This window comes from Frieseomelitta varia, unplaced genomic scaffold, assembly GCF_011392965.1.
Source record: "Frieseomelitta varia isolate USP_RPSP 00005682 unplaced genomic scaffold, Fvar_1.2 scaffold_467, whole genome shotgun sequence".
NCBI lineage: Eukaryota > Metazoa > Arthropoda > Insecta > Hymenoptera > Apidae > Frieseomelitta > Frieseomelitta varia.
In genome coordinates this window covers 41,939-62,089 of record NW_025110220.1, presented here as the reverse complement: position 1 = coordinate 62,089, position 20,151 = coordinate 41,939, and the positions used below count along the sequence as shown (strand labels likewise).

Here is a 20,151-nt window from a genome sequence, read left to right as displayed (position 1 = left end):
ACCACCGAATCTGCTTCTGAAAGTAGCACCGAATCTACGTCTCAAACCACCGAATCTGCTTCTGAAAGTAGCACCGAATCTACGTCTCAAGCAACCGAATCCACCGAAGCAAACACAGAATCAACATCAACGACAGAATCGACATCTGAAGCAACAACCGAGTCCACATCAACGACCGAAGGTATCACTGAGAGTAGTACAGCATCCAGCTCAGAACAGACTACCGAACTAACAACGTCAACGACGGAATCCACCACGGAAGCTACCACCCCAACGCCTTGTCCAATTGGTAACTTAACCGACGAACAGATAGTGCTCGCCTGTCCAACTGGTTTCCGAAGACATCCGAAGTATTGCAATTTATTCTATCAGTGTACTAACGAAAACGATATGGAGATCAAAGTCCTGGTGTTAAGCTGCCCGGAAGGGACGATCTTCGACGAACGAAAGATACAGTGTTTGCCCGAAAATAAAGCTAGTCAACCGTGCACGGGTACTATAGCTACTGCACGATTTTATAGAAGATTGGAGCAAAGTTCTACGCCTACAGTAAGTATTCGATCTCCGATTTTTTGCTTGTACGATAGAGCCTCCCATATTTTAAATATTCGAATGTTTTGCTCAACAAATATTCTATCACTCGAACAGAATATTTATAATGGATAACAGAGTAATGATATGTGTGTTTTTTCTTCTTTGTTAAAAACTCTGTCACGCTTTCATGCGTTATAAAAAATATGTATCACTCCGTCTGAAAGATTGAAAGTCATCTCAAAACTTAGTGCAGACACAAAGGAATTGCAGATGTTGCTGTTATGTTACTTACAAAAAGTAGTATCACTTTTTCTTCTTTCATTTGTTTTCATTTCATCGTTCAACAAGAACACTAACTTTAACATCAGGAAAGTGGTTGTTCCAGAAATTCTTTTAATCGGGTACTTTCTCTGTTAGTTTGGATATGAGAGACTCTGTTTCCCTGTATTTTACATGGGACAGTTTCTAAAATTATCTATTTCATTCCAGATAAAAGTATCAACCCAGCAACTATGCCCAGAAGAAGGTCACTACCCTTACAAATCGGGCTGCAACAGCCTGTTCTATAATTGCAAACGAAATTCCAGAAACGATCTTCAAGGCTATTTATACAAGTGTCCAGAGAACTTCCTCTACTGGTCAGTTTCGAGAAGATGCGAGCGCGCAGCGCGATTGCCATTGTGCGGGTTGTACAAATCTAAGGAAAACATTGAGAATTGGGAAGGAAAGTGGCAGATTCCAGTGGAAGAGTCTAATCTATCTGCTCGAAGTTTGTTTCGCTAAATTCCGATAGAAAGCTCCTAGTGATTTAAATGGACAGTATAAACTCTCAGGATAACTTCTGATCTTGTTTTTCTTTTCCTTTTTTTTTTTTTTTTTTAATGAAATGTATCTGAAGGAAGTAATTTTAAATATTAGGATATTTTTATCTTTTAAATATTAGAATTATTAGAATTATATGTAAATGTTTTTTACAACATGGCTGCGGAAGATCTTACGATGGGATACTCGGATCTTCAACAGTCATCTTGTCGTAATTGATTAGTCTATACGGATTCTTAACAATTATTCGAGAATTATGATTTGGTATTTTCCACGATTTTCCGCAACGTAAGCTCGTAAAATCGTTGGAAAACCATCACGAATATTGGGGTTTTGGTTGTGGGATTTGTATGATATTCGACTGTATTCAATAGTTTGCGATATTTATTTGTAAAGTTTTCTCGCGACTACATTTTCGTGGTTCATAAAATTTTACATTGATACGTAATAATGAATTAAATTTTACAATAATGAAATTATCATATAACGATGAATATAGTGAATAAAAATTAAAATTAATATAGAAATTAAAATATTAAAATATGATATTGAAACATTCGACGTTTCATCATTTTTATTCGACAAATATGCATAGTGTCTAAAGTTTTCTGAGAAAGCGTATTTACAATCTTAGCACTATATTCTGAATACAGTACAAGTTCAGTAAATCTTGGAAATATAATCTTGTATATAATTATGTTTTAATCGGTTTAATTGCTGCTTCCTTTGATAAAATATCGCGTTTAATTTCTTTTTTCAATATTGCGACGAAGTATGATAATACTTTTTAAAAACCGAACTTTTAAAACCGCTTTTAAAACCGAACATGAAATATTCTTAATGTAGCCATTTGTATGTATAGCGTGTGACTGTATTAGAGTTTTTTTGCAAATTGATATTAATAAATAATGAATGTTTAGATGAAATAAAAATATGCAAAGATGAAATAAAAATTGTGAATCTCTCGCATGTACCCCATATTTCCCAAACTTATGAAAGATTCAATTTAAAATTTACGAAAATGCTGGATTTTATGAAATACGACGAGGATAAATCATTTAAAAAGTTAGAATCGATTGTCTCGTTCTCGCATTAGTCGATTGTACCGATCGATTTACATTGTGTGCGCGTACATGTGATATGACTCATGCTTAACTACATAACAGTCAGTCGAACGAACAGCAGTGCTGTGATTGAGTGGTTGTCAAATTGAGTTATCTGTCGTTTATACAAAAATATTTGGGAAGATCCAAGTGTCCAAGGAAAATTGCAAATAGAAGTCGCTCCTAATAGAACGAAATGTTCCGCAATTCGCCAAATTTTGATAAATTATTAGGTACGTTTTTCTCGCTGTATGGGACGAACAAAATGTCCGACTGTCGAATTGTATTTTGAACTCTTTTTTTTCTCGTAGAAAAAGCAACAAGTCATTACCAACTTGAGCCTGACTGGGTAGCAATACTCCAGATATGCGATTTAATACGTCAAGGAGATGTGCAGTAAGTTTATTATTACTTAATGTGAAACTAACCTCACTATGTCGCGGTGACATTTCGATTTTGATGTGTATATGTGCAGTTTTTATATATCTTTCATGTTTTGTCAAAATTGAAATATTTTTTATACTTTTTTTTTCATTTGGTTGTTCGCATTATATCGACAATAATGATATTGTCTCATGTAAGTGTAGGTTAGAAATTGTACGAAATTTTTAATTTCTTACGTGTACAGACCTAAAATAGCACTCGCAGCCATTAAAAAGAAAATGACAAATGCAAATCCACATGTAGCTCTGTATGCTCTGTTGGTAAGAAGAAATATTGTTTGAAATTATTATTTATTTGTGTAACTGTTCATACTGCATTGTTTCTTATATAGGTTTTAGAGTCGTGCGTTAAAAATTGTGGTACTCTTATACATGATGAAATTGGTACTAAGCAGTATATGGAACAACTTAAGGAATTGGTAAAGACAACGACTCATGAGAATGTTAAACTTAAAACTTTGGAATTGATTCAAGCCTGGGCACACGCATTTCGAAATAGTCCTAAATATCGAGCAGTGCAAGTATGTTTAATAAATATACTAATAACTATGTATAACTATTTTATTTTAAATAATGTAACATCAATCAAACATTATGCGTAATAGGATACAGTTAATATTATGAAGGCAGAAGGACATAAATTCCCTACGTTAAAAGAAAGCGATGCCATGTTTATTGCTGATACTGCCCCAGCATGGGCAGATGGAGATGTATGTCATCGTTGTCGAGTAACATTTGGCATGGTACAAAGAAAGCATCATTGTAGAGCATGTGGTCAAGTATTCTGTAATCAGTGTTCAAGTAAATCAACTACACTGCCTAAGTTTGGGATTGAAAAGGAAGTTAGAGTTTGTGAATCATGCTACGGAAAAGTTAATAAGTAAGTATCAAGCAATTAATTTTCTTTTGTGCCATATTTTTAATTTTTTCATTTATTTTCACAGACCAACCACAGCTCAAATTAAGGAAGATTTACCTGCTGAATATCTAAACAGCTCTTTAGCTCAACAACAACAAGTATATTATTGTATAAAAAAGTTAAATTTAAGAAATATACATATCTAACATACAATATTCTATCTTATTAGGTACCTCCTAGAAAAACAGAACGAGAACTACAAGAAGAAGAAGAACTTAATCTTGCTATAGCTTTAAGTCAGAGCGAAGCAGAACATCAAGAAAAAGAAAAGAAACGGGGAAGTCGTGCTGCAACAAAAATAAATCCACCTAGTACGCGTGCTACAAGGACATCTTCTCCACCACCATCACCTGTAAGTTTGAAATAGTATAAGACTATAGTAGACAAATATAATAATCTTTGTTTTCCAGCAAGAAGAGACGGAAGTTGATCCCGAGCTCGCAAAATATTTGAATCGTAAACGTTGGGAACTGAGACAGAGCGCATTAGAAGAACATAGTTCTAGAGCAGATGTTACAAGTCCTTCTGCTCCTAATATAAGCAGTCCAATGCCACAAAAAGTTATAATTGCTAAACAGCAAAATGGAGAAGTTGACACTCAAATGGAAGAATTCGTTAACGCTTTACGATCTCAAGTTGAAATTTTTGTTAATAGAATGAAAAGTAATTCGTCAAGAGGTAGATCAATTGCTAATGATAGTTCTGTGCAGACTTTGTTTTTAAATATCACCGCTATGCATTCGAGGTTTGTTTTAAAAAATATTTTAAATTCATAAAAAACGTTATGAAATTCTTTGATGCAATAAATGAATTCTTTTAGATTATTGAGATATATTCAAGAACAAGACGATAATAGAGTATACTATGAAGGTCTTCAAGATAAATTAACACAAATGAAAGATGCTAGAGCTGCCTTGGACGCTTTACGAGAAGAACATAAAGAAAAATTACGGAGGCAAGCGGAAGAAGCTGAAAGACAAAGGCAGATGTTGATGGCTCAAAAATTGGCAATTATGAGGAAGAAAAAACAGGAATATTTGCAGTATCAACGTCAACTTGCTTTACAAAAGATTCAGGAGCAAGAAAGAGAAATGCAAATGAGACAAGAACAACAAAAGCAACAGTATATAATGGGTAAGTTTAAATAAATAATATATAAATGATGTCTACTTTATTAAATATATTTTAGGTGGATATCAAGCTGTCTCTGGTTTTATTGGACCATCTCAAGGTTCACCTGTTCGTCACGTTCAGTATCAAACACCAGGAACAAACTACAATCCTATGTCACCAACAAATCAAGGATTCATGTATGGACAACCTACTATGAAGTATCCTATGCAAAGTTATAATATGCCACCAATGAATTCTATGCCGCCTCACGTAATGGGGCCAATAGCTAATCAAGAACAGCAGCCAACTGATTCTGTTCAGGGGCATGAAGCAATGGGCCGAGTTTCTGTTTCTGGGCCAGGAATGGTTAGTACAATCCTAATATGTATTATACGTATATACCTTGTTTTTTTTTTTCAGTACTTCTATTGTATTTCTTAAACAACTTAAGTCATTTTGAATTACATATTTTATTTAATTACTTTCTACATTTTTTTTGAAGATGTCTCAAATTACAAATCCCATACTGCAACTTCAGCAGGCAGGTGGACATCAGATGGGACCACCACCACAACAAGGCCCTCCACCAAATCATATGACACAGACGCAGCCGACAACAGTACATCTACCACCGCAACCACCGGGTACTTCACAAATTACACAACCAGGACCACCAAACCAAATAGGTATACCTCAGGTACCGCAGACTCACATGGGCCCATCACCTGCACAAATAGCGCCTGGAACACACAGCTCTCCTGGACAAGTCGGTTTACCACCACAAATGGGACCTCAGCAACCATCTACGATGCCAGGTCCTCAGGGACCTTCGATGCAGCCTCATGTTTCAAATACGCCTATTTCATCGCAAGGATCAGGAACTATTCAAGTACCTCCGGGAACTACGACTGGAACGATGTTACCATCAAATCCGCCAATGCAAGGTCCTCAAGGACCTGGCGTACCGGCAGTACAAGTTATGACCCAGGCGCCAATATCACAAGGACAACAATTGCAGTATCAGCCGCCAACTTCTTTACCAGCTGCGTCAAATGAACCCACACAGTTAAAGAAAGAAGTGAAGCCAGAAACAGCAGAACTAATTTCCTTTGATTGAATGAATCACATGCCGATACAAGCTAATTCATACTATAAAGTGCATTTAAGGTAATCATTTTGCATACCAATTTTGATCTTGAATTGGCACTGTCTGTTTCAATTTGATGATAAAATTTTTATGCTGTTTATAGAATTAATAAAAAGATAAATTTTTGAAGCAGTTCTAAAATAATAATAATTTGAATTTCACAACTTGTCAACGAACAGTGATATTTTAAGGTATATTTAAGAGAAAATTGATTATTTCATTATTCGTGTTTATTTGAAGTTATAGAAATTTCCAACAATATATACATAAATTAAATACACGATTTTTTGCATAATTGTTAAATATATATCCGATAAAAGGTTATAATATTTGAATAGCAAAAACATACATTTCATATATATGTATTTAGATGTAATGTATGTACAAAATATTTATATGTTACATAGCATAAAACTGAAGAAAACTAGTTTTATCTATACCTGACGTTTTGTTGTATATGATCTTGGTTTTTTTTTTTTTTTTTTTTTTGTACAAAGTTAATTTTAAAATGTCTCCTACGAAAAAGAAAATATTACAAACTAAGAGAGTTAAAAAAATGTTGCATATAGTAAAATCCTTTATTATATCAATCAAATCATTCTTCCTTTAATTTAATATTGCATTTACATTTTTATTCCTTTTCTCTTTTTGTCCAATGTGTCTAAAAAAAATGTTTACACAATCTATGTTTTTTTAGAAATTTGTTTTTGTAATCATACTGTTTCCACTTGACCTTTTCTACGCGGTGGTTTCACTTCTTGCGGACAGGTGAACGATGTTTCTTCCGAATGTTTTCTGATCACAGACGATGGCTCACCATTAGTTGAGCAAGCAGAAATTTGACCATCTTTCTTCTCCTCGCATATATGTGATATAGTTAATCCATTAGAAGTTAAGGATGCTTTTCGAAGTCGCATATCTTCCAAAGGAATTTCTTCGCTTCGTGGCCTTGGCATCTTTGGCGAATTATCTCGAGATCGTAATCCATTTTCGTGACTTTTTTCATTCGAGGCAGTATCGCCGCGTTTCGGAGTTGATGACAGACCAGGGGTAGCTCTAGCAACGTTTTCTCTACGCATTTGTGCTGCGAATCCAGGAACTTTATTTACAGTAAACATTGGACGTAGTTGATGATCTTTTAGTCTTTGACCACGTCCTAATCCTGAAATTAGATTAAAATGTTACTCAGTTCTCATAAGTTCATCAAATTAATTTAGTCTTCCAATGTATCTTACGTTCACAGCGAAAACCACGCAATGCATAATTTGGTGGTGTAGTAGCGTGTGGTATGCTTGTAGGAATGTCGAGTAATCTTGCAATTTGATTCATTTTCTTTTGTCGTGCTTTTATTCTTCCTTTTGTTAGCCTTTAATAAAAAGCAATTCATTTAATGAAAAGAATATAATGAATTATATTCGATTAATAACAGATATTAATGACAACGCGCAATCATACCTTTGTTTCGCGGCCATACATCTTATGTGATCGTCAAAAATGAATTTTGCTGATAGCAACGGTACACGATTGCCAGTACTACTGCTTAAAGGTTTATAAATTGTCAGATATAGACATCTAGAATCATCTTTGTCACCAGCAACTTCGATATCTTGCAGAAAGCCTACCAATTTTGCTACTCCCCAACCTAGTTTACTAGTATCAGGTTCGACAAGAATTAATTGCTTAACATCGATGACTATAAAACGACGAATTTTTTGACCATCTTTCCATACAATGGTGCATGAGATTATATCGCTATTATCTGGACAAAAAATAATCAGAATTTAGTATTTATGAATGTTTGAATATTTCATTTACAATCTACTAAAACAAAATAACGTTTACTTAAATCAAGGACGTTGTCAACTTGAATACAGTTAGCTGGATTCGTTAGTGGCAACTGCGTTTCTGCTTCCATATTAAGAGTCAATGATAGATCTCTTATCAAAAAGAACACTCTTATGGCGCGTCGTGCCCTTTCAACCTGTACAAATATTAATTTCGCTTTTTATTAATAAGTTTAACAATATGTATTAATAAAGGGCTTTATATTGAAGGAAGTATTTACATCTCCGCATGGTAGTCTTTTAGTAAATTCGATACCCGTCATTGGAGTTCCTGTTGGCGGTAATAAAATGTTACTGTCCATCATTAACCATTCGACATTTAGAGGTCGTTTTTGAATTTCGCTATATTCATCTTCAAACATATCTAAGAATATGTCTTCGCTCTGCAAATAGAATGAAATAATTTTTTTATTATTTTTAATATTAACAAAGAAAAGGAATAATTTAATATAACACACCTTATAAAAATTCTTTAATAACGACGTGCTTTGCTCTTTGGCTGCTTCAATTGCGGCCAAATGTGTATCTTTTAACATACTTTGACCTTCAGACATTACTAATTGTATCAACAATTTAATTGTCAATTCCAAAGTAACAAGTCTCACTCTAGCATCTGATAAAAATAATGTTCGTAAAAAACGTAGATTATTGTTTCGGAAATTAAGGAAAATATTCTGGAAAATGACTTACTTGTTTGACAACTTAATGTTATGATATGAATCAGTCTGTCTATTAAAATCTCATTATATAAAGTTGTAGTTGAACTTTGTGAATTGCATAAAATTGGATCCAAAGTTTTACGATCTATGCCCTTAAAAATTTATTCTTGTTAAAACAGAATAATAATATTTTTGTTAGATATAATAATCTCAAAATATTTTTCCCACCTGATTATTAGCTAAAGCATATAGTAAACACAATGCGAATAGAGCAGCGTAATCATTTTCTGTGCAAAATAAAGAATTTAAAATAGTTTCTAAAAATGGTTTATTTGATAATGATTCAGTTATATTTTTTTGTGTTTGAGGTGTTAAGGGACTTTCTAGTGCTAATCTTTGTTCTTTTTCTTCATCAGTAACATTTAAATGTTTAATTTCTTCTAAATCTTCAGCTGGAATATCTAGTTGTTCAGAGCTCATAAGTACTGGTACTGTTGAAACAGAATTAAATGATGTACTAGCACGATTCGTTCCTGAAACTTCTTCATTTCCATTCTCAATATTCACAGTATCTTTTCTTTCTTCCAAATTTTCTTCTTCATAAAGGTCATCTGATACTGTTAAAGACTCACTTAAGTTTTCTAAAGATTTTTCTAAACTTTCTTTTGGTGGTGAAAAAGCAATTGGTTTATCTGATGATATATCACCATACATTTCAAGTACTTTACTTGCACCTGTTTGTATTGTTTCTAAATCTGACAGTAGCATTACTGCTGCTAGTGTATGTACAAGAGGACCATGAGAGACTATTAGAAACACTTGAGAAAGTAAAAACAAGGCTACAACAATGCTCACATGTTTTCTTTCTTCCTATTAATCATAAATATAAATTATTATATCAAATAATTACTAAAGACTTGTTAATTAAAAGCATACCTGGTTTTGGCACAGAAAATTTTTGTGTCTCATAAGTGAGTAAACATATAATGGAACTAACAATTTGTGAAGCAAATGTTCTGATAAAACTTTATTTAAATCAGATATATTTAAACAAAGAATGTCATTTAAATAATGCAAATGATCTAAATGTTCTGCTACTAAATCTGATAATCTGTTTTGGCTTTGATGACTGAAACACATATATATTATAAAATATCTTTCTAATATTTACGATTTAAATTATGTTTTGAAAATGACTTACTCAGCATCATTTCTAACACAAGTGTCAAGCTCTATAATGTGATTACCAATAAACCATACAAGATTGCTGAAATAGGGTGCAGCAGTGCGGTCTCTTATAAATGCTAGCATGGAGGCATCTTCTACTCGATATACATTTAAAGTTAAAGTTCGCACTGCTATACGAACCATTCCTTCGGAGTGATTAAAAAATTTAATTGCCTCCGTATACAATGGAAAATCATTGGTGTGCTGATAAAAAAATCAAATTAAAACATATTCTCTTTTATGTGCTGAGTGCAGAATTTAAATAATGATGATGACAATGAAAATGAAATAATGATCACAGTAAGAAGCACAATATGGATAGATTAAATTACATATGCATGTCATTATGCATAAATGTTATAAATTTAAATTTAAAAAAATATACATATGGAAGGCAGCTAAGTAATTAATGAGCATGTGGTTAGCAAAAGTGAAATAATAGACACAGAGGATTATCACGTGTACCTCGTTTACCTCATTATAAAAAAAGTGAATGGTATGTGCATTTAACTTCAAGCTTAAAGTCTTCAAAAAACTGATATAATATGCCATCACCTCCTCATCGCTAAAGTCAAATTTGTGCACTATTATACTGTTTACATGATTGTTACTAAGTAAATAATCTGGAAATAAATATCTTAATGGAATTTCCGTCAAAAAGAAGATCGATTAAATTCAATAAATGCTGATAAACTTACATAAAGATGTTTCATTACGTATATTTTCAAATAATATATTTAGAGTCTGCAATAATTGAACACATACATAGCTTCCACATTTTTGCTTCATTATACGCAAGAAAAATGAAAGCATGTTCTTTTCCAGAAAAAAACTGTTAAAGAAATATACATACAGTTATTATTTACTATATTGGAGAAGTTAATTTAATAAAAATTATTTCATTAATGCTTACTCAAACACACTGCTATCATTCTGATCACCCCATATTAAAATTTCAGCTATAGAACGAAGAGTCTCTACTAATAAACCTCTATTATTTTCTGACACAGTTTGATTTTTTGACAGCACATGATACAAGTACCTATATATAACAATGAATAAAATTTAGACAAAGTAAAAATTTAAATATATATGTATGCATATGTATACGTACTTAAGATGCTCTAAAGAATGAGGGTTTTTGGGCTTCCAGAGCCCTCCACCAAACCAGCTTCGACTACGAAACATTTTCTTTTAGTAATACAACCGCATTTGGGTGGTGTCTTGTATTGAATACATATTCCTTTTGTTTCTCTTTGTCTTTTATTTTTTTTTTTTTTTTGATTAAAGAAATATCACCAACATTTGTTTACGTAGTTTGTTAAAATTATAATTGTTTAATGCTTATTAAAATTTTTATAAACGTTTACACGATTGTCGAAACAGCAGTAAAATTTGACACAATGTTCAGGTTAGAGTTACTTTCCCATTATGTATCTTCATTTTTTATCTAATTAGAAATTATCATGTTTTTATATAAAACGCATTTACGTGTTTTGTACATTGTTCCAATTACGCAACAGGACACATGATCGAAACAATATTAATCACATTCAATTTTACACGACGCAAAACGAAGCCTACCCTCCATTACTAAATTGTCAGTGGAACTACACGTTAGGTTAGTTTAATGTCGTTTGTTATCATTATTTATAATGTTGAGTAATAAAGGATCGTGCTTTTAAAAAAAAGAAAAAAAAAAGTAGAATTTTTTTTAAACGTATTGTTAAATTTTATACGAATTATTTAAATACAAGCGAATGACAAAGTAAAAAGAGGATTTCAACACAATTTCACAACAAAATTGTTAAGAGGAAAGATATATTGATATTAATCATCTGTGTACACTGAAAGAAGCTTGCATGATTCATTATAATGAGAGTATTAGAACTATACAGTGGTATTGGTGGAATGCATTATGCTCTTCAAGGTGAACTTTCATACTGATGTTTGTTGGTTTAACAGGTTATATTGTTTAACAGAATTTAACCTGTACTTTACTTGTCAAAGAATGTTTGTTACATTTTAAATAAAATAGATAATTATCACGCAAAAAATTTTATTTTCAGAAAGTGGCATTAAAGGTGACATTGTTGCTGCAGTTGATATCAATACCATTGCAAACAGTATATACAAATATAATTTTCCAGATGTATCACTTATGAATTGTAATGTTCAATCACTTTCTGCAAAACAGATAAATGATTTAAATATAGATACTATATTAATGAGTCCGCCATGTCAGCCTTATACGAGGGTAGGACTGCAGAAAGATATATCAGATAACAGATCATCTTCATTATTTCATGTTCTTTCATTGATTCCACAGTTGAAAACATTAAAATACATACTGCTTGAAAATGTGAAAGGATTCGAAAAGTCTGAAATGAGAAATGCAGTATTAAAATGTATGAATGCATCTGGATTTAATTATAAGGAGTTAATTCTAAGCCCTTGTCAATTTGGTATACCAAATACAAGACATAGATATTATCTGTTGGCTAAAAGAAAGGATTTTCAATTCTGCTTTGATCACTATACATTAAACTTTAATCTACCAGAAGCTGTTTTAAAGGCCTTACCAAAAAGTAAACATAATTTATTAGCAGAAGGTGCTAAAACAGAGAAGAAGTGCTATAAATTAGAAAATATTTTAGAAAATGTTGAAGCGTCACAGTATTTAATTCCTAGAAAGTTGTTACAAACGAGAGCTTGGTTGTTTGATATTAGAACATCTCAAAGCGATGGTTCCTGTTGTTTTACAAAAGCTTATAGCCATTATGTAGAAGGAACTGGTTCTATATATTGTCCATATACAAAAGAAATAATTCAACAGACATTTTTAGAAGCAAATAAATATGGAAAGAAATCGTTGGAGGCATCAGAAGTTTTACAAAGATTAATGTTACGGTATTTTACGCCTAGAGAAGTGTGTAGATTGATGTGTTTTCCCGAGGAATTTGTATTCCCAGAACACATAACGTGTAAGCAAAAATACAGACTTTTGGGAAATTCAATTAATGTACATGTAGTTAGTAGATTAATATTTTTATTATACACTGAAAAGAAAATTACATGACATTCACAGAAATATATTTTATATATATTTTTAATAAAAAAAATCTTTTATATTCCAAAAAGTTATAAAGTTTCTGATAATAGAAATATTTATGAAGAAATAATAAGTGTAATAAGTAAATGATACTCACAAATACAGATCATTTATAAACATTTGCAATCATTAATAATGATAGTCATAATCATTGTTGCTTTTGAATAATGTACAGTTCACAATTTTTCTTAATTAGAAAAATGTTAAAGATTCAGAGAAATGTTAAAAATTCAAAGATAAGTGTAGAATAACGAACGAAAGCAATATCTATCAATTTTATTGTTTTACGATAGATAATTTCAATATTTTATATAGTTTCTAGTTCAGGTGGAATGTGAATCTTTTTCTCTATAGCAAACTTTTTTAGCGCTTGATATTTAGAATGCCAAGATTCTATTTCTTCTCTCATATGATTATTATCCTCTTGCATAGTTTCCATATCACGATATTCTTGTGTCTTTTCTGATTCCAATTCATCCTTCTGTTCAATCCGTTTGATACGACAACTAGCTGCGTATCCTCTATTTTTTAATGTTCGTCGACGCTGTTTCATACGAACTATTTCTTCTCGTGATAATCCACGCAGTTTCAATTGTCTGTTTAAATCTCTGACTGATATAGTCACTAGTTCATCATCACTAATATCTAGACATGGGCCAGGTGATAATGGATCCTGAAAAAAAAAGATTAATTGCAATATTAATCATTTAGAAATTATTTTACCTTGCCTTTTTAATAAAGAATTATAAAGAGGTGCTCGATTACATTCTCAAGGCTACATTAACACGTAATTACTTTTCCAATTATAATTGAATTATAATTGACAGCTAAATCTATGTAGCTGTTTCATCTACATATAACTAGACTTTAAAAAGTCACACAGCACTTTAAGGAATGACGTACCATTTTTATAGATCTCTTCCCATCCATGGATATATCTTTCGATCGATTCCTTCAAGTTCCAACGTTGAAGGCTGGAAGTTTCAGTTTTACTCTAGCTTTCACGCTTTGAAGAAAAATTTGCTGAGTCATAATAGAATCTGTTGTTGGTCAGTTCGCCATTCGATTGAAGACATGAACTTTCTGAAAACATAAACAAAGAAAGATGTCTTGTTACGGATTTATAACAAGTACACTGGTATTTCTAACAAAAAAAGCATATGTATTTTCAACCGTACTTTCTCCATATCGTGAAAATTTTAAAAAATTGCATTCTTTGTTACTGAGGCATCAAATCTTGCGTTCATTTAAATTCTGTAGATGGCGCATCGTGATACAAAATGGCGTACGTCTTCATGTTTAGTTAATGTAGTCGTCAATAGAGGGTCATTAAATTATATAATTTCTCGTTAGTTATTACATGATTGGATTTTTCTACATATAGTAAAATCGAAATGCTCAGGAATTAGTGAGTTAACGAGTTATAAGGAATGTTGCTAAGACATGTCCTTATGTTGTAAACCTAACCCAAACCTTTTTCTTTATCTCCTCCTTAATGTACAATTTCCCTCGTCATACGATGATATCTTGTACATTAGCCTGGGTTTTGTCGTCCTGGTTCCAGGTTAAATAAAACGGTGTTTTCGAACACCTTTGACAGGATATTCTTGTTAACTTCTATTTTGAACTTTCCAGAAAATAATGATACTCGAGTTTTTTAAATTTTATTTGAAATAATATTTTCTCTTGTTCTACAATGTAATATTTAACATAAGTTAAATTTATGCATCGCACGAAAGAAACAAAACTACCACAAATTTGGTTGAAATTTCTATCGGTTATCGAAATTGTTTCTATTTTGAATTTTTGAATTTTGTTTTGTACAAAGTACCTGTTCAAATTAACTATTTGAACTAAAAGTGTGTCACGTAGTACTTCCGGTGTTGCAGTAGCATAGATGGCGTTCCAACAGTGTAACGTATCGCGTCGTTTGAACGTAGTCTATGTACAATCCTTCGGTTAATTCTTTTTTACTTTGATATTTCTACGTTGATATTTCTAATTATTCAACAAGTATAATGTGCTAGTGGAAAATGAAATTTACATGATGTTTTTCTTAAATCGATAAATGGTCAGTCGAGTAAAAGAAATAACGGCCGTCGTATTATTGGCGCCATCGATAAATTTTTACGCGTCGGTTGAGACAACAAATAAAGTACGTTTTCGTTAAATAAACGCAGTTGAACGTGTAGCGCTCGTTACTGTTGCAATGAAAAATAAACGAAAGATCAACGGTTTTGCAAGTGTAAACGTGATAACGTGTATTTGTAAAGCAACAGGGGGAAAAAAATCGAAATTTTCGAAAGTGTCGAAAGTCAGTTACCGAGTGTGAATAAAACCGAGTGGTAGTTTAGTTTGACGGAAATAATTGACGAAATTAACGTGACGTGTGTGACAAACGCGTGCATTCGAAGGAATTGAAATAAAATTCTATACAATTTATAGGTTTGTATAGAATTGTATTTTTCAAGATATATTTCATATACATCCACTCTGTAATTTTTTTTATAGAACAATATAGGTTAACAATTAAAACAAAATTAGGAATATTTAGGTTAGAATTCGTTTGAAAATTTTTATTATTTTTAGTTCAATGGTTCATTGATTCGTAAATAATTTGTTATAGTTGTTAAATGTTTTGATTTAAAAAGTCAAATAATATTAAATAACCGTAATGCATTATACTAACTAAAGTTTTACAAGTATATTACAAGTATTTATATGAATCAGAAATACCAGAAAAGTATTCTTATGAAATGTTTCTTTTTTATTAAAATTTTAATAGAATTTTTCTTTTTTAATAAAAGCATCGTGTTTTTTTCACTTTTCCAGTAAAAGCGTTTCATTATTTAAGAAAGAGTGTGTGCCGGTGTCGCAGCAACGCTTACTAACTTGTTTTTCTGTTCCAGATCCGGGGAATAGCTATTATCTCCTAGCAGTAATTCAATAGCGGAGAAAATGACAGGACTGAAGGAAGATGATAGGAGGAGGGTCGATGCCACGAGGAAGATGAACGGTAAGAAAGAAAATATTTGTCAAGCGAAAATACAAATGAGCTGTCGCTCAAGAAATATATACCTATAGATCTATAGATTTTACGATAAATTGACTTGCAGTTCGCCAATTGTAGGTTACAAATAATTTTGATCGATACTCGCTTCTCCATAAGCATAAACGAGGATTTACACGTATCATTAGAAGCAAGCAAAAAAGTCTTAATAAACGTGAGTGTCCAAAAACCATTAATGTCGGAGTTACAAGATGTTTTTGTCAGTAAGACATTATCTCATCACAGCGTGTGTTAGATACGTTCTTCTTTCATTTTTACACGACTCATGGTAATTTCAGAATTCGAATACAAACGAGTTTATTATTATACATGGGCTGAGTAATCGAGTCACCATGCACAAAGTGCAATTCTTTTGATTAAGATTGACAATGTTGATACGCATGTTCATTTACATAGTTATTTACATTGAGCTTGCCTCCCTTTGAATCAATTTCAGAAATAGGGATTATTCTGTTACAAGTTTAATCCTTAAATGCAATTTCAGATTTACAACTTAAAAGAAATTGCAAGAGGATTAGAGTGAAAACAAAATTTTAATAATTCAAAAGCTAATGGTTTTTGGACCAATATTTTTACTTGTTCTAATGAATACTAAATAGTTCTGAATTTTGAGCGTCTAGACACGTTTTATAAACATCCCTTTTCGACTTCCTTACGATTCAATGATTTGTCGCATTGCGGCTGATCGAATGTCCAGGTATGTATCACGGTTTCGTTCCCAAAATCGTTCGCAACTGCAGCAATTGACTTGCGGCCCGTGAATACTTTGTTATCACGCTGTAGACAGGGGTAGGATTTCCTTGAGAGAATTTGGGAAAAATGCCAGCGTAATAGACCAAAGAGATACGTTTCTCGAGCTAAGCTTAAGATACAAATCAGAAGATATATTAAACCAGAAAAAAAATATATATATACTTACTGTTCATTTGTACTTCTTGTGAAACTAAACGAATAATTTGTAAATTTGAAAAAAACATTCCTTCCTAGCAATGTTGCCTCGAGATATTACTAGTGAAATTTCATGTTGTATTCACTGTACAAACAAAAAGAGGCCTTTCGACTAATGCTCTGGTAGCTGCACAAAACTTCTGTCGGATCTTCGAACACTGATCGTTTCTAAATTAATTAATTGGCAGAACAATACATCGATTTCTATGTAATTTCTATTGACATAATCGAGGGTACAAATTGATAAATATAGTTTCGCTGCTGTATAACGGAGAATTTGTTTTTCAAACGAGTACGATATGTCTGGCGCTTTATCTTGCAATTCGACTGTACTATTGTTTTAACGACTTGTCTTAGCTATTAAGAATTCTCTGAGCTTGCAACACGTTCTCCTTTAATCTTCGTACAGAGTTGGCTGGTGCAATGAATAATTCTATTCGCACAGGGTAATGAATAGATAACCGAAACGACTGTTCGATCATTATCTAAATTAAAGCTATTACCCTGCGAGGGCATAGTATAGCATTAAACAGCTTATTCGTTGTTGGTCGAAGTTCATTAGCATATACCAGTTATTCCAGACAGTATCTTGATTTGCACGACGCGCTGTCGCCGTTAATCCTTTATGATCATATTCGATTTCTCCCTCTATCATAGCACACTGCTTCCGCTATCAGTCTCTCGCAGGAGTCAGGATCTTTTAGTCTTTGATAAAATTTCCACAAATATTTCTCCGCCGTTGAAATAAAAAATTAAGTAGGTCGCAGTAATTTTTTGTAGACTAAAGGTTCATATTAAAATCCCTTTAATTTTAAAATTCCGTCAACTATGTGATACCCAAAATTTGTCACGTTTTGTCTACGAAATGAAAGATTTAGTTTTTATAAAATATTCGTGTCAGCTTTTATGAAATTTCATTGTACAATATATTGTAAATTTGTGTTATTTGAAACTTTTTCTCATCGGTGACACTCATCTCATTTTAATTATTTTAAGATGTTTGAGTATAGATTTTTTTTCAGTTGCTGATAATTACCGGTGAAGTTTTGTCTCTTTTTTTTTTTTATCATCTTTGTCTTGTTTTATTCAACTTGGAATGTTTGGTAATTACAATCTATGTAATTATTGTATATTATGATGTATTACTGTTTTATTATTATAAATGTACAAGCAGATGATATATTATCAACGTAGGAATTAATTAAATGCTTCAAATAGGATAGTAATAAAGGACGATAGTGACGTAGCTGCTATAACAACATATGCATTACAATACAGTGTTTTGTCAGCGATACAATGTCTGTATCTAAAATTAGGATTATCTAATGTAATAGGTGATATATAGCTAGGAGAAATAAATTACATTGCTTCTAAGTATTTATAAAACCTCTTAACTTTATTAAAGAAAGGAAAACACAAGGAACTTCTCTCACATTTCTTGAAATAGTGTGTCACATATTGTGATATTTTATAAAATATTACAATGATGCTTTATGGCATATCACCAAACGTTCATTATATTTTTTTTCAAGTTGTAAGAAACAATTGTACTTGATTTAATTAATTATTAGTATATTTAAAATCAAGATACGTGGTTGGGGAATTTTTTTATTTCAACATATCTTGATATAATTTATACAAAATTACAATATCAAAATTCAGTAATATACTGCAACTTTGAATTAATAGTCCTTCTTATTCTTTATATATTAGTTAGTGATGCTTTTATGTAAGAACAACAGATATACGAAACTATAATTAAGATGAAAACTGATCAAATTCAAATTTAAACAATTTTGATTTGATTTATATAACGTGTTAATAATTAAAAATAATCGCGAAAATTCTGACCTGTTTAAAACTTTGATTACAATCTCATTCAGAGCCACCGATTTTAGGCAATTTGTTGCAAAAAAAGTTGTTAGATTATTATGGATCAAGTGGTTTCAAATCTTGTTTGGTCACATTTTAAGACAATACAGTGTAACTTTTGTAATTATTATATCTTTATTATCACTTAAATTGTATAATTTTTGCAATTATATTGCAATTATTTGCAATATATTTTCTATAATATTTAAATTCGGTGATTTCATCGGTCATTGCACAAGTTTGATATTATGCATATAAAAATAATTTTTTATACTTTTGGCATTATGTACAAGGCTGTATGTACTTTTTCATATCGTTTAGTTTGTTTTAACCTCTGCAATTTTACATTTTCAAATTTCCTACAAATGCATAAAATCTGATAATGGTAGTGTAATAATCTTTATGCAATACATCGGGGTTCGAATATGCCCTTGACCATTTGATGACATACTCCGAATCGATTCGTGTTCAATTTTGTGTAAAATGTTATTCGTCGTGTCGATCCCATTCTACAGATTAATATTATATGAAGTCGATTAACTACTTATCCCGAATTAATTTGTGTCCAATTTTATATAAAATGTTCTTTATCTCGAATTAGCTGAAGGTTATACATATCCAAATCTATTTTCTTTTTCTTTTCTCAGTTATAGTCGGACTTCAGTTTGTTGCAAAACAATGTTTTCCAAAATAAGAGATTTTTTACAGTTCTGATCGTGCTATTCTCTCAAATCAATAATTAAAAAGAATACGTGACATTCTGTCAAATTTTTATAAAGTATGCCAGTTCTTCTCATCAAATCTGTAATTTAAAAAAATAGGTGATTTTCTGTCCAATTTTTGTAAAATAAGTCAGTTTTTCTTGTCAAATAATTAATTACAAAAATACGTGATTTCCTGTGAAATTTTTGCAAAGTAGGCCAATTTTTCCTCATCAATAGTTTAAAAAAATAAATGATTTTCTGTCAGATTTTCGTAAAGTAAGCCAGTTATTCTTATCAAATAATTAATTACAAAAATACGTGATTTCCTGTGAAATTTTTGCAAAGTAGGCCAATTTTTCCTCATCAAATCAATAGTTTAAAAAAATAAATGATTTTCTGTCAGATTTTCGTAAAGTAAGCCAGTTATTCTTATCAAATAATTAATTACAAAAATACGTGATTTCCTGTGAAATTTTTGCAAAGTAGGCCAATTTTTCCTCATCAAATCAATAATTTAAAAAATAAATCATTTCCTGTCAAATTTTCGTAAAGTAAGCCAGTTCTTCTTATCAAATAATTAATTACAAAAATACGTGATTTCCTGTGAAATTTTCGCAAAGTAGGCCAATTTTTC

The 20,151-nt window shown here is 31.5% G+C and overlaps 5 protein-coding genes across 11 annotated transcripts; 3 read left to right on the top strand and 2 right to left on the bottom strand.

The window, feature by feature from the left end:
* The first annotated feature begins 6 nt into the window (after positions 1–6).
* On the top strand, positions 7–2,143 carry LOC122532734. Its single transcript, XM_043661763.1, has 2 exons — positions 7–549; positions 1,024–2,143. The coding sequence occupies exons 1-2, from the start codon at positions 391–393 to the stop codon at positions 1,315–1,317; spliced, it is 453 nt and encodes a 150-aa protein (XP_043517698.1). The 5' UTR covers positions 7–390; the 3' UTR covers positions 1,318–2,143.
* A 355-nt stretch (positions 2,144–2,498) lies between these two features.
* Positions 2,499–6,359, top strand: LOC122532731 (hepatocyte growth factor-regulated tyrosine kinase substrate). Of its 3 annotated transcripts, none has more exons than XM_043661755.1 (11): positions 2,499–2,692; positions 2,771–2,855; positions 3,088–3,163; positions 3,235–3,423; positions 3,508–3,782; positions 3,847–3,919; positions 3,991–4,173; positions 4,232–4,566; positions 4,642–4,955; positions 5,011–5,300; positions 5,473–6,359. In XM_043661755.1, exons 1-11 carry the CDS (start codon positions 2,656–2,658, stop codon positions 6,049–6,051), a joined length of 2,436 nt encoding a protein of 811 aa, XP_043517690.1. In that variant the 5' UTR covers positions 2,499–2,655; the 3' UTR covers positions 6,052–6,359. The 3 variants fall into 3 exon arrangements, with proteins under 3 accessions (XP_043517690.1, XP_043517689.1, XP_043517691.1); XM_043661754.1 differs by having other exon boundaries at positions 2,500–2,692; positions 5,437–6,359; XM_043661756.1 differs by lacking the exon at positions 3,088–3,163 and having other exon boundaries at positions 2,501–2,692; positions 5,437–6,359.
* A 68-nt stretch (positions 6,360–6,427) lies between these two features.
* Positions 6,428–11,088, bottom strand: LOC122532730 (protein CLEC16A homolog). 2 transcript variants are annotated; one of them, XM_043661752.1, is made up of 14 exons: positions 10,926–11,088; positions 10,725–10,853; positions 10,510–10,643; positions 10,277–10,434; positions 9,786–10,015; positions 9,521–9,713; positions 8,813–9,454; positions 8,616–8,736; positions 8,384–8,538; positions 8,147–8,308; positions 7,924–8,062; positions 7,537–7,840; positions 7,317–7,447; positions 6,428–7,243 (listed from the first exon to the last, which is right to left on the bottom strand). In XM_043661752.1, exons 1-14 carry the CDS (start codon positions 10,997–10,999, stop codon positions 6,795–6,797), a joined length of 3,021 nt encoding a protein of 1,006 aa, XP_043517687.1. In that variant the 5' UTR covers positions 11,000–11,088; the 3' UTR covers positions 6,428–6,794. The 2 variants fall into 2 exon arrangements, with proteins under 2 accessions (XP_043517687.1, XP_043517688.1); XM_043661753.1 differs by having other exon boundaries at positions 10,286–10,434.
* Positions 11,089–11,482: 394 nt separating this feature from the next.
* LOC122532732 (tRNA (cytosine(38)-C(5))-methyltransferase) lies at positions 11,483–15,939 on the top strand. Of its 4 annotated transcripts, none has more exons than XM_043661760.1 (3): positions 11,483–11,741; positions 11,881–12,795; positions 15,833–15,939. In XM_043661760.1, exons 1-3 carry the CDS (start codon positions 11,687–11,689, stop codon positions 15,871–15,873), a joined length of 1,011 nt encoding a protein of 336 aa, XP_043517695.1. In that variant the 5' UTR covers positions 11,483–11,686; the 3' UTR covers positions 15,874–15,939. The 4 variants fall into 4 exon arrangements, with proteins under 4 accessions (XP_043517695.1, XP_043517692.1, XP_043517696.1 ...); XM_043661761.1 differs by lacking the exon at positions 15,833–15,939 and having other exon boundaries at positions 11,577–11,741; positions 11,881–12,068; positions 12,141–13,009; XM_043661757.1 differs by lacking the exon at positions 15,833–15,939 and having other exon boundaries at positions 11,881–13,009.
* LOC122532733 (transcription factor MafG) lies at positions 13,091–14,003 on the bottom strand. The gene is made up of 2 exons (XM_043661762.1): positions 13,827–14,003; positions 13,091–13,596 (listed from the first exon to the last, which is right to left on the bottom strand). The coding sequence occupies exons 1-2, from the start codon at positions 13,851–13,853 to the stop codon at positions 13,231–13,233; spliced, it is 393 nt and encodes a 130-aa protein (XP_043517697.1). The 5' UTR covers positions 13,854–14,003; the 3' UTR covers positions 13,091–13,230.
* Positions 15,940–20,151: the final 4,212 nt, after the last annotated feature.